Genomic DNA, 13,305 nt, shown 5'->3' with positions numbered 1-13,305 from the left:
AAAGAAAGAAAGAAATCCAAAATCTCTGTGAATGTTCATTAAAATTATTAAATTTTTAAAAAATTTTAAAAAACCAACCAAACAACAAAACAACTGTGGTTAAAAGCATACAACAAAAATTCACCAATTCAACAATTTCTACAAGTATAATTTAATAATACTGATTACATTCTTAACATTATACAACCACACAACCACTATCGCTACCCTTTTCTGAACTATCGTACATAACAAACTCAATTATCACCTAACATTTGCCTGTCCTTCAGGCATGAGACAGAGGCTGCAGCCTGAATGAAAGTACTTCTGTCTAATCCCAATCATAATGGTTAGCAAGTAGCCTCTGTCATATGGAGGACCAGCTGTTCATGCCTACCTCCCATTGCCCTCCCCACACATAGACAATAATACCTGTTTGATCAACATGTTCTAGTTGCAGGGTTGAAGGGGCCTGTTTCTGATGTTTCCTCTTTCTCTTCTTATCTTCAACAGAATCACTACCAAGAAGAGCCTGTTTGCAGCTTTTTTCCTTCCTTTCCCCTTCCTTGTCCTCAGAGTCACTCCCAAACAGAGCCCGTTTTCTACGTTTCTTATTTTTTTTCTCCTCTACTTCAGCAGATGCACTGGCAAACAAAATCTTTTTGGGCTGCTTCTTTCTCCTTTCTAGTTCCTCCTCTTCAGAGTCACTGTCAGGTATGCTGGGAGTTTGCTGGGGAAGAGATGCAGCCTCCAGGGCCCGTAAGGTAGCCAAGAGCTGGTGGTGCTTGGAACCCTGGGAGGAGACAAGGAATAAGAGATGGTTAAGGAGGCTGGCTGAGTTCTAGAGATAGGAAGGGAGAGGCAGGGGCCTGATTCAGATGCTGATAGAGATATCCAAAAGTTTCAGTTGTCTTAGCTACCTTGGAAAGCCTGCCAGACTCACTTCCCCATCCCAACCACTGAGAAGTGCAGAGCAGGGATACCACTCATTTTCTTTTTTTCAATATGCAGATGAGGCAATCTGGCATTCCCCAGAGGACTATGTTAATGCCATAAACCAGGGTTTAAGACTAGAGATAAGGAGCTCCAACTCTCAGTTTTTCTGAAGTAGTAGAAACAGATGTATACTTTGTTGTTGTGTACCATCAGGTCAGATCTGACTGGCACAGGAGATTGCCCTTTCTTCTCCAGTGGAGCATCTAGTGGATTCAAATTACATGCCTTCAGGATTGCATTGCAGCTTTTTGCCACTAGAGCTCCCCAAATGTAAACTTTTATAAAAATTGGTTTTTATTTTGTTACTCATACATGTTTCATTTCCTAATAAAATTTTTTACGTGAAAATCTATATATCATCCTGATTTTTTATTCATTCATACATTTTTTGTTTTAGAACATTAATTACAACTGATTACTAAAATTAATTAATCAATCCAATTCTCAATTTTACAGTCCCCAACTGGTATCATTCTATAATAGGTAGTGATTACTGGTTTCTGAGTGAAGGAGTGACAAGATCAGATGTGTGCACTAATGATGCTTCTAGCTTCACCGTCCATAATAAACTAAAGTGGAAATGCTCCAGGAAGGTTGTTTTTTTGTTTTGTTTTTTTAAAAAAAATTTAAAAAAAAATATTTTTATTTTATTATATTTTGTGTGTGTACCATCAAATCAGATCTGACTGGTACAGGAGGAAATTGTCCCTCCTTCTCCAGCAGAGCATCTGGTGCATTCGAACTGTGTGCCTCTGGGATTACAGTGCCAAGAAGCCACCAGAGCCCTCCAGGAAGGTTATTACAAGTGTCAGGTCAGAGATCAGTGATGGTTAATGGTCATGAGCTGAGGGGATGAGGAGAGAAAAACAGGTATCAATTGGGTAGACTGTGTACTAGAGGCACTGACGGCCACAGGCAGGAAAAGCATGAAGTATATAGCAGCCCAAGTATCTGCATAGGTTCAAAGGTTATGATTCTGAGTTGAAGTCCTTCTGGGTGATCGTAGGCCAGGCACTTAAGTTGGAAGTCCTCAGTTTCCACTCACATCCCTCTGAATGGTAAGATTCATCACTGTCACTTGCTTACTCCACTCCATTCTCCACACTGTAATCTGTTGTTGTTGTTGTTATGTGCCATCGATTCGCTTGCGACTCATAGTGACCCTAGGTACAACAGCCCTAAACCCTGCTCTATCCTGTGCCAATCTCAGTGCCTCTGACACACCCATACCGATTACCCCAGTCACTGAATCAATCCACCTCATAGAGGGTCTTCCCCTCCTGCGCTGTCCCTCTACTCTACCCAGCATGATGTCCCTCTCCAAGGACCTGTCTCTCCTTACGACATGTCCAAAGTATGTCAGATGAAGCCCCAGAATCCTTGCCTCCAAGGAACAGCCTGGTTTAACCCTCTCTAGGATGAATTTGTTTCTTTTCTTGGCAGTCCATGGTACAGTCAATACTCTTCTCCAGCACCACAGCTCAAAAGGCATCAATTCTCCTTCTATCCTCCCTAGTCATTGTCCAACTCTCTGATGCATAACAAGTGATTGCAAAGACCATGGCCTGTATCAGGCACACCTCAGTCTCCAGAGAGACACCGTTGCTCTTGAGTACTTTAGAGAGGTCTCTAACAGCAGACTTTCCCACTGAAATACGTTTTTTGATTTCCTGGCTACTGGTGCCAAGAGTGTTGACCATGGAGCCGAGCAAACTGAAGCTGTGAACAATCTCAATCTCTTCGCCATCCATCCTGATGCTATCGATTGGTCCAGTGGTGAGAATCTTTGTCTTCTTGATATTGAGCCTCAGTCCATATTGAAGGCTGCAGTCCTTGACCCTCTGCAGTAAGTGCATGAGGTCCTCCTCAGTTTCAGCGAGCAGGGTTGTGTCATCTGCATAACCCAGACTGTTGATAGATCTTCCACCAATCCTAAGGCCTATGATCGTCTCAAAATGCAAATGTGAAATCACTCATTTGGCTCCTTTTAAAAGTATACAAAACTTTTAACCCTTCACCTTCAGTAACTTGTATCTCCTCTTGTTTTTCTGTGCTTTAACCAGATGGGTCATTTTTCAGAGACCTTAATGGAGAAGAACTTTAAATATTCCATGGACTGCAAAAAAAAACCAAAAAAACCCAAAAAAAACCCCACAAAAACCCAAAACAAACCAACCCTAAAAAAACCCCAAATCCTTCTTGGAAGAAGTGCACCCAGAATGCTCCTTGGAAGATCAAACACTTCGGGTAACATTATCAAGAGGGGCCAGCTCCAAAGGAAATCATGCTTGCTAAAGAGTCTCTCACTCTCTCCATACCTATTTGATCTGTACGTTAAGCAAACTATTCACAAAGGTGGACTCCATGAAGAGGAATCAGGAAAGGGAGACTCATCAATAAACTGCGTTTTGCTGATGACACAACCTCACTTGCTGAAAATGAGGAGGACTTGAAGCACTTATTGTAGAAGATCAAAGAATACAGATTTCAATATAGATTGTGTCTCAATGTCAAGAGATTCTTAGCACTGGACTAATGGAAAACATCACGATAGATGGAGAAAAGATTCCAACTGTCAACAACTTCATCTTAACTTGGATCAACAATTAACACGCTTAGTACTAGCAGTCAGGAAATCAGGAGACATACTGCATAGGGAAAGTGTGCAGTCAGGGACCTCTCTAAATTGCTGAGGAGTAATGATGTCAGTTTGAGGACTAAAGTGTCTCTGATTCAGGCCATAGTCTTTCCAATCACTTGCTATGCATCTGAGAGCTGGATAATAAATAAGGATGACAGAAGAACTGATACCTTTAAGCTGTGGTGTTGAAGAAGTGTACTGAACCTCCCATCGACTGTCAAAAGAACAAGTATGTCTTGGAGAGGGTGCAGCCAGAGTGCTCTTTGGAGGCAAAGATGATGAGACTTTGCCTCACATACTTTGGGAATGTTGCTAGGAGGGGCTATTTCTTAGAGAAAGTCATGATGCTTGGTAGATGGCTGATGAAGGGGGAAGAACCACAACCAGGTAGTTTTGACAGAATGACTGAAGCAATGGGTGTCATGGAAGGTGTCAGGAAGTGTGAGGATGTCACATGATAGGGGCGGGTTCAGATCTATTGTTCAGAGGGTCGCAGTGGGTCATACTTGACTGACAGCACCTAAAAACAACAACAGAGGGTCTTTGGTGGGTCTAGTGGATAAGGAGTTTAACTGCCAACCCAAAAACATTTGGTTTGAATCTACCAGTTGCTCCAGTAAAGAAAGATGGGCAACCTCCTCCCATGCGCCTCAGAAAATCCGCTGTCCGACCAACTTAATGGCAAAGAAGGGTTGCAAAACAGAAGGTTCTCCAGAAGATGGAATGACAGTAGCTACAAGGAGCTGAAGCACAAGGAGCAACTGTTGAGAAGTGCTTCAATCTGTTATATAAAAGGTCGCTATAAATCGGGAACCACGCGATGACACGTAGCAACTGGTCATGTCTCTTGCCCCAAGACCCTTGCATATGCTTTCTGTCCCATCCAAAGAACCCTTTTATCAACTTTTACTCAAACAGCTCTCAGCTCAAACACCATTTTCTCTTGAAAGTTTTCAGGACTTCAATGAGTACTGGTCCCCAGTGGTGCCCCAAGGAACTCAGCTACCCACCCACTACGCACCTGGAGTACCCAGTCCCTAGGATTTCGCCTAAGACACTGTTTCGCTGCCCGACACATCTTCCAGAGCCCCGGGGCGGGGGGCACTCACCTTGCTTTGCAAAGCTGCCGCGGGCCGAGGGCGTGATGCTGCGGGTTCGGGGGCGGCGGCTACTGGGGCCTCCTCGGCCCACTCGGGCTCCTCGAACATGAGGAGAGCAGGGCCGCAGGGCCCAGAGCCGCTCCACGTGCGAGCCTACCTCCGAGACGCGGGAGGAGGAAACCAGTGAGTAAAGGCAAGAAACAGCTAGAACAGCCGGCGCGGCGCCGCAAACCATCGAGTTTCGACACTGGAGAGCTAGAAAGGCAAGGGAAGGGCTGGAGGGAAGGGCTGGAAGGGAGGGCGGGGAGGCCCGCGCCGGCCCGCTAAGGCTATGGGCGGGGCGCGGCCGTGTGGCGGGCGCGGCCGGACGGGAGTTCCCCGGAGAAGGCTCCTGGAGCCCAAGTCCCGGTGAGTGCGAGGGCCCCCGCGCCCCTCCCCAAGAAGCGGACCCGGCCAGCCCGTCACTAACGCCGCCTGAACTCCGAGAAGGGGCCGCACCGGGGATCCCTTCCTGTAGGGTGTACGATACTCAGACCTCCTCACTCTTGCCCCACCCCCAGCTCTTTTCCTACCCGGTACCGCTCCCCGACCCGCCTTTCCTTCACGTCCAGGGGTCACTAGTACGGTTCAGTTATAACGTTGCCGCCAATTCTTTTTCTCTGCAGATGCAGCGCCCCGACGCCTGCCCTCACAAAAATACTTGTTTCTTATAGGGGATAATTGGGGCCACCCCCCGCCCCTGGGTCACTACACGGTCTTCAGGCTGACCCAGTTCGGGGGACTCTGCTCCGGGACGCTGCCATGGACGACATTTTCACCCAGTGCCGGGAAGGCAACGCGGTTGCGGTGCGCCTGTGGCTGGACAACACCGAGAACGACCTCAACCAGGGGTGAGCTGGGGAGACTGGTGGGAGAGAAGGGCCGGATTCCTGACCTCTCCCCGACGTGGGGTGCTCACTTCTGGCAGGGGTGGCCGGCTTTGCCATCCCGTATGATGAGTGTTAAGCACAGCCTGTGGAGGGCGGAGTGTCTCCGCAAAATCAGCGGGGTGTCAGAGATAAATCTTGACAGCTGTTGAATTTCACAGACAGGAGTTTGTTGCAGAGAGAGCTTTCAGCTTCAGGGAACTGCATGAGCAAAGGCTGTAGGGCAAGACACAAACCTGACAATGTCAAGAAATTGGAGTTCCATAAGGGGGGACAGAATATTGGTTTTGTAGGCTTCACTCCTGAGTAAAAGAGGGGAATGACGAGAGATAAGTAAGACTGGAGAGTTCTACAAGGGGCCAGCGAGCCCATGCAAGGATATTTCAGCCATTAATGTCTTTATTCTGAGAGCAAGCGCTTAAAGCTGTGTAGTAATACAAGACTATTTAAGCGTCCTCTTTGATGCTTTATAAAGAGCTGGCAACGGTGAATTACAGGAAGCTGTTCCAGCTATGATGATGGATTTTTCAAATGGGGACAGTTTAAAGTGGTCAGATTCCGAAAATGTCTATTGGTAAAGATGTGATAGGACTTGGCTTTGGGAAATGAAGAAGATAAACAATAATGATAATAATGATAAACAGTAAGGGTTCTGGCTTGGACGCTTGGGTAGATCCTTTCAGAGAGCTGGAGACTTAAGGTGATGCTGTAGGTTGTTGGTTATGCAGATTTGGGGTTCCCTAGAGACATCTGGCTTGGAGGCACTGATTTGGGACTTATTAGTGTATATGCAGCTGACAGCTGAAGATGTATATGTAGAGTGAGCTTTGGAAGAGTGGAAAACGAGGGCAGATGAGATGTCGGCTACAGTGACTGAAAAGGAGCAATGAGAAGTTGAAGGACAAACAGGAAAAGTGTATTGGTAAAGCTTAGGGAAGAAATTGAACAAAAAGGGAGTAGTCAGCAGCTGTATTGGTTGCAATTCAGGGAAATAGCTGTATAGGCTGAGGAACTACTGAATTTAAGTAGGATCCATTTGATTATTTTGGTGAGAGCAAGTTCAATGGAAAAAAAAAACAAACAGATTAGGAAACCAGATTATTTTAGTTTCATACATTTCAGGAAAAGTACTGCACACTTACTGTGCTAGGTTCTAGTTCAAGTATGCTGATCCCTGTCCTCAAGGTAGCCAACTCTCTTGGCAGGTTAAAAATGAATTTTAAGTAATTACGTGCTATGCATTAGAAAGCTAGACAATAACTAGGGATGATAGAAGGGGAATTGATGCCTTTGAGCTGTGGTGCTGGAGAAGGGTGTTGAATATACCATGTACTACTAGGAGAACAAACAAGTTTGTACTGGAGAGGGTGAAGCCAGGCTGCTCCTTGGAGGCAAGGATTCTGAAGTTTCATCTGATATATTTTGGGCATGTTGTAAGGAGGGACCAGTCCTTGGAGAGACATGCTTGGAAGGTGGAGAGACAGTGCAAGAGGAAGATCCTCAATGAGAAGAACTGATTCAGTGACTGGGGTATTGGGGGGTAGGTGTGTCAGAGACAAAAAAAGCTTGGCACTAGATAGAGCAGGGCTCAGAGCTGTTGTACATAAGGTCACTATGAGTTGCAAGCAACTCAGTGGCACATAAGTAATAGAAAAAGTGAACGTAAACAAGTTCTTTAACACTAGCAGAGACGGGGCAAGAAAAACAATGGTAATGGTGATTCAGAGTGGGGATTATAAATTTTTTTTTTAAGGCTGGAAGAAAGTTTAATTTTGAGAGATAAAGATCATTTGTCATCATAGTCTAAGCTTTACTAATCCCCACTGGCTCTGGCAGCTTAGTGGTAAAGAGCTACATTGCCAATCCAAAGGCTCATAGTTCAAATTCACCAGCTAACTGCTCCATAGGAGAAAGATGGCTGGTATTCCCCTGTACTATTTATTGCCTCTGAAAACCCACTGGAGGGTCCATCAGCTGTGAGTCATTTCTGACTCCAAGGCACTTAAACATCTTCAGACTCTACTGTTTCTTCGTCTTCATTTACAAAGTTCTATTTTTCTTATTTCTTAAAAGGTACTTGATAAAAGTATCTTTTACAGCGAGCACTGTTACATTATATTGGTAAAAAGGCTTGGATGAAGAAGTTCTGGTGGAAGAGTCTGTAAGTGGCACCTCTGGTGGTTCGAACTACCAGTGGCTCAGTGGGACAAAGATGGGCATTCTCCTCCTGTGAGACAGCATCAGAAAACCTACTGGAGAGTCTGCTGTGAATCAATTCTGATATGGCAGCCGTGAGTTTGTTAAGAATTTTGCCGCTAAAGGATGGAAGAACAGACAGCATTAGGGAAACCAGAATGCTTTGGTGTTGATTTAATGGGACAAAATCGGTAATATGCTGGATATGGTAGGGCTACATTGTTGTTATAGGGTTATAAAATAAATTAGGACTAATAGCATCCCTGTGAACAGCAGGTCTGAATCCTGGCCTATCCTGCACCTTCCTTATCATCCGGACACTTTAGCCCATTGCTGCAGACACTGTATCAGTTTATTTCATTGAGTGGCATCTTCTCTTTCACTAACCCTCCACCTCTCCAATATTGTTGTTGATTGCCTTCGAGTTGTGCACGACTCATAAGTGATCCTATAAATAAAAGGCCTGAAGCCCCTCTACAACTATCCACATTTATCAAAGTTTATACTTTCTGGAGGCATGTTATTTAGGAAGTGGATATAGACTCTCTTAAGAACTTGCCCAGAGTATGTGAGATGAGGAAGCAATTCCCTGTGGACATCTCACACATAGGAAATGACAGCAAGAGTGGGCAGAATTTTTGTGCCCACATTTTTGCCCTCAGGCAGGCCTGCCCTGGACACCAGGGAATGCTTGCTGGAGGCTGTTAAGTCAAGGCACAAAGACCTGGGAAGCAAGTCTAACTGATAAGCATGGGGTAAGGACTGCTTGGGGGTGGGTGAGAAGGGGGGTGATACGCATTTCCCAGGAAAGCTTTTGGTTATCTGTTAGCAGATGTGGGAAAGCTGTCGAGGGAGATTACTAAATAGGCCATACTCACCAACCCATCAGCTTCAGGGTTGTCTGACTTTAGGAGGCTGTGTGGCCAGGCTCCGCCTAGAGCCTCTCAACGGGAAGTGACCACAACAGTAAGGCATCTGAAGGCTGCCGGCAGAGACCAGGGCCCGCCCCTTGCTCCGCCCCTTGGATCTGGATCCTGGGACTGGAGGGAATTTCCTTTTATGGCCCCAGGCTGTCAGGCAGACCTAACTCCCACCCAATTACTTTTTTTTTTTTTTGTATACTTTTATTTATAAAATGCATGCCCTTGATGAAAGAAAAAGTTTCCCTTCCAAGTAGTTCTTGTTTCCTACATCCTGGGTTGATGACTGGGAAAATCCCAACATTATGTGGTAGTTTGTTAATCAGCCTCATCAGTAAGGTTTTATCAAAAGCATTTCTCCTTTTAATGGTAAACCCTTCTAAAACATCTTTTTTATTCCGTTACCTTTTTAAATTTTTAGTTTCAGTACCAAAAACAATCAGTAAGTTTAGCTCCTCCTACAAATTGTGGTCTTCCTTCTCCAAGACACCCAGACCCCCTGCTTATACTGACCACCTGATGATACTCATTTATTCCCTCAAGAAGCTTACTGTTCGACAGACAAGGCAGGCAAGCAGCAGATTTTTACATTTCAGTAGAAAAGTGCAAAAGTGATGCAGGGGAAACCAGAAATACTACCACTTAATTAGACAAGAGTATATTGGACAAGAAAGGATGGGGTTAAACTAATGAATCACATTATATATATGTGAGTTTAAGGTATCGCTTGATTAGGTCTGAAGCTTAGGGCAAAATCTGAAGTGAACACTTAGGAATTGTTAGCATAAATGAGAATTGAACTCCAGGGAAGGTCAGGTCTTCCATAGAGCATATGAAGAATGACAGTGTTTTTCTTGTATGAAGTCTCTGCTCCATCCTACTTCCAGATCACTAACCAGTCAGTGCTCTTTCCTCAAAGGGATGATCATGGCTTTTCCCCTTTGCACTGGGCTTGCCGAGAGGGCCGCTCTGCTGTGGTTGAGATGCTGATCATGCGGGGAGCACGGATCAACGTAATGAATCGAGGGGATGACACTCCCTTGCATCTGGCAGCCAGTCATGGACACCGTGATATTGTACAGAAGGTGTGTAAGTACCCCTCTACCACCCAAGTTCCTTACACACCTTGAAGTCAGTCACCAGCATTATTACATCAAATAAAAAGTAAATGTGCTTTTCTTTCATCCTCCTCTCCTTCCCCAACACCTCTCATTTGGAACTGACTGCACCTTCTACTTCTTCTGTCTGGCCATGGGGCCCAGCTATTGCAGTACAAGGCTGACATCAATGCGGTGAATGAGCATGGGAATGTACCCCTGCACTATGCCTGCTTTTGGGGCCAAGACCAGGTGGCAGAGGTGAGGCTTTAGATCCCAAGTCCTAGGACAAGTGGAAAGCAAACTGAGTGGGAGATTCTGGAATACACAATCCATCCTTAGTGAGTTACTGCCAAGGAAGTAGCAGGGCCCTCATCACAACCACATTCTCATTCCAGGACCTGGTAGCTAACGGCGCGCTTGTCAGCATCTGTAACAAGTATGGAGAGATGCCTGTGGACAAAGCTAAGGCACCCCTGAGAGAGCTTCTCCGAGGTCCATTCCCTCTTCCACCCACTATGTCCTGCCCTGACCCTACCAGGTAGATTCGTTCTCCTATTACCACATCTTAGGCTAAAACTGTTTGCCTTTCCTCCTCAGAGCGGGCTGAGAAGATGGGTCAGAATCTCAACCGAATTCCATATAAGGACACATTCTGGAAGGGGACCACTCGCACTCGGCCCCGTAAGTCACTACTGTGGAGGGTGGGGGTGGTAACAAGGAAAAATTCTGGACTTCTAGAGCTGGGTTGAGGGGAAACCTGGGAAACCTGACCTGCCCACACTCTTAGGAAATGGGACCCTGAATAAACACTCCGGCATTGACTTCAAACAGCTCAACTTCTTGGCAAAGCTCAATGAGAATCACTCTGGAGAGGTGAACGTTGTCCTTCATGTTCTCCCCAAACCCTCTCAAATTACCTATGCACCTGCTTTAAGCTTTCCTTCTCCAGTATGTGGATAAGGAAAACAGTGGCCCTTGTTAAAACTTCTCACCTGTCCGTCTTTCAGCTATGGAAGGGTCGCTGGCAGGGCAATGACATTGTTGTGAAGATGCTAAAAGTTCGAGATTGGAGTACAAGAAAGAGCAGGGACTTCAATGAAGAATGTCCTCGGCTCAGGTGGGGCAAGGCCTAATCTGAAGTTGCTGGTTTCAACTATGGATAGCACTGAAAGGGAAATCTTTTTGGCTGGGTCTCAGCTAGGAACTCTCTCTCCTCCCAGGATCTTCTCACATCCAAATGTGCTCCCAGTGCTGGGAGCCTGTCAGTCTCCTCCTGCTCCTAATCCTACCCTTATCACACACTGGATGCCATATGGTTCTCTCTACAATGTACTACATGAAGGCACCAGTGAGTAGAGATAAGATGCCCTTGGGTCGGTGGGGTGGGGTAGAATATACACCTATTTAATGACTTTCTTTTGTAGACTTTGTTGTGGACCAGAGCCAGGCTGTGAAGTTTGCATTGGACATGGCAAGAGGCATGGCCTTCCTACACACATTAGAACCCCTCATCCCACGACATGCACTCAATAGCCGTAGTGTAATGGTGAGGTCTCAAATCCTTTCCTGCATCAGCATCCAGAAATCCTTCAGCTATCTTGAATAGGATTCACCTCTTTCCATGTATCTTCTCTTCCTCAGATTGATGAGGACATGACTGCCCGAATAAGCATGGCTGATGTCAAATTCTCCTTCCAGTGCCCTGGGCGCATGTATGCACCTGCCTGGGTGGCCCCTGAAGGTGGGTGAGGGTTTGAGAGGTAGAGAAAGAGCCATCTCGGCGGTGGAAGGGGGCAGACAAGACAGGACAAAGCTGAATAGGTAAGTCCTGTCTCTCCAGCTCTTCAAAAGAAGCCTGAAGACACAAACAGACGCTCAGCAGACATGTGGAGTTTTGCAGTGCTTCTGTGGGAACTGGTGACACGAGAGGTACCCTTTGCCGACCTCTCCAACATGGAGATTGGCATGAAGGTGGGTACAGAGCTGTGTACACTTACACAGGGGGAGGTAGCAGGAACTCTAGTTGGCTGGGGCTCTTCCCATGTTTTTTATATAGTAATCCTGTGCCAAGGCTAGAAGTCTCCTGACAGGCCCAAAACTTTAATGCCCACTTTTTTTTCTGTATTTGCAGGTGGCACTAGAAGGCCTTCGGCCTACCATCCCACCAGGCATTTCCCCCCATGTGTGTAAGCTTATGAAGATATGCATGAATGAAGACCCTGCCAAAAGGCCCAAATTTGACATGATTGTGCCTATCCTGGAGAAGATGCAAGACAAGTAGGGCAGGAAAGTCCTTGCCTAAACTCCAGAGGTCTCAGGACACCGTGCACATTCCCAAAGCAGCAGGCCTCTGGTTGCCTCCCCTGCCTCTAGTCACGGTACTGCCCCAGCCAGAGGACCCATCCCTTACCCCCAGCCCTACCACTGTGGCCCCAAAAGGGGCTGGACTCAAAGCTTTGCGACTTGTCACACGGTGTCTCCCAGCATGGGAGGGATCAGCCCCGCCTGGAGGGATCAGCCCCGCCTGTCACAATAAAGTTTATTATGAAAACAGGCTGCATGGGGACAAATACATTTAAGTTGGGTGGCTCAGGTGAAATAATGCGGCTTCTTGACATTGATGCCATACTCGCTGAGAGCAGGAGTCAAATCCTCCATGGTTAGAGTGTACTTGCGGTCCTGAGGGAAGAGGGAAGAGTACTGGCTGAGCACAAGAATCTCAAATCTCAATCCCAGATTGGTAACCCTGAGTAGGTCGAAAACCTCCCCTAGGGCTTAGTTTTCCCAGAGTGGTTGCAGGGTAAGTCTCCATTGCTGTGGGGATAATGACTGATTTAGTGAACTTCCCCTCACACCTTGCTCTTGCTTCTGGAGCTGCCAGAGGCTGTACCCTTCATTTTGCAGTGCTGTAGGGCATCGTTGGCAATATCTGAGATGAATTTCTGAGCAGCTAGGGAGATGAGCCGAATTCTAGAGAGAGAAAAACTTCTGTTGAGAAAGATGGCCAACAGCCTGTGCACAAGCACCAAAAGTAACCTGCTGAGTGTACTCACATGCGTGGATCCGAGGCCTCAAAGCCAGCACGGTTTAGGTAGTAACCAGTCACTGCATCTGGGATCTGATAAATCAATTAGACAGCTGTCAGTCTGAGTCCTGTTGAACTTGGAGAAAAGGGAAAGATAAAAGGGCTGGCCTGGCTGTCAGGATGCTCACGGTTCGGTTAAGCAGAAGGGATAAATCACAAGAACTAAGTAAAAGAGGAATAAAAAACAGGAGGCGGCTGGGAAAGCCAGGTATGGATAAAGGGGGCGTGACGGGGCCTTGTTCGGGCGGGAAGCCCACCGTGGGTGTGTAATCTTCCAGCTGCATCAGGAAGTCCACCAGCGGCGTGCTGGACACCACCGGCTTCACGTCCCCGTTGGCTGCGCTCGGCAGTACATAAACCCC

The 13,305-nt window shown here is 46.5% G+C and overlaps 3 protein-coding genes across 4 annotated transcripts in view; 1 reads left to right on the top strand and 2 right to left on the bottom strand.

Moving 5' to 3' along the window:
- RRP8 (ribosomal RNA processing 8, methyltransferase, homolog (yeast)) overlaps positions 1 to 4,830 on the bottom strand; it is a 7,358-nt gene extending 2,528 nt beyond the window's left edge. The window contains exons 1-2 of the mRNA XM_006885459.1: positions 4,726 to 4,830; positions 412 to 772 (exon numbers count right to left, since the gene is read on the bottom strand). Of these exons, the coding sequence (XP_006885521.1) occupies positions 412 to 772; positions 4,726 to 4,824 (460 nt within the window). The 5' untranslated portion in view covers positions 4,825 to 4,830. The remainder of the gene's footprint in view (positions 1 to 411; positions 773 to 4,725) is intronic.
- A 687-nt stretch (positions 4,831 to 5,517) lies between these two features.
- On the top strand, positions 5,518 to 12,409 carry ILK (integrin-linked kinase). Of its 2 annotated transcripts, XM_006885456.1 has the most exons (12): positions 5,518 to 5,606; positions 9,678 to 9,843; positions 10,021 to 10,116; positions 10,254 to 10,350; positions 10,456 to 10,539; positions 10,646 to 10,731; positions 10,866 to 10,975; positions 11,079 to 11,206; positions 11,283 to 11,404; positions 11,500 to 11,599; positions 11,699 to 11,829; positions 11,990 to 12,409. In XM_006885456.1, the coding sequence occupies exons 1-12, from the start codon at positions 5,518 to 5,520 to the stop codon at positions 12,137 to 12,139; spliced, it is 1,359 nt and encodes a 452-aa protein (XP_006885518.1). In that variant the 3' UTR covers positions 12,140 to 12,409. The 2 variants fall into 2 exon arrangements, with proteins under 2 accessions (XP_006885518.1, XP_006885519.1); XM_006885457.1 differs by lacking the exons at positions 10,254 to 10,350; positions 10,646 to 10,731 and having other exon boundaries at positions 11,990 to 12,139.
- On the bottom strand, positions 12,386 to 13,299 carry TAF10 (TAF10 RNA polymerase II, TATA box binding protein (TBP)-associated factor, 30kDa). The gene is made up of 4 exons (XM_006885458.1): positions 13,201 to 13,299; positions 12,912 to 12,976; positions 12,714 to 12,828; positions 12,386 to 12,537 (listed from the first exon to the last, which is right to left on the bottom strand). The coding sequence occupies exons 1-4, from the start codon at positions 13,225 to 13,227 to the stop codon at positions 12,448 to 12,450; spliced, it is 297 nt and encodes a 98-aa protein (XP_006885520.1). The 5' UTR covers positions 13,228 to 13,299; the 3' UTR covers positions 12,386 to 12,447.
- Between the last annotated feature and the right edge of the window lie 6 nt (positions 13,300 to 13,305).

This window comes from Elephantulus edwardii, unplaced genomic scaffold, assembly GCF_000299155.1.
Source record: "Elephantulus edwardii isolate Elephantulus edwardi_28Jun2011 unplaced genomic scaffold, EleEdw1.0 scaffold00044, whole genome shotgun sequence".
NCBI classification, from domain to species: domain Eukaryota; kingdom Metazoa; phylum Chordata; class Mammalia; order Macroscelidea; family Macroscelididae; genus Elephantulus; species Elephantulus edwardii.
Note: the sequence above shows the minus strand (reverse complement) of the source record. Positions and strands in the feature narration are given on the sequence as shown.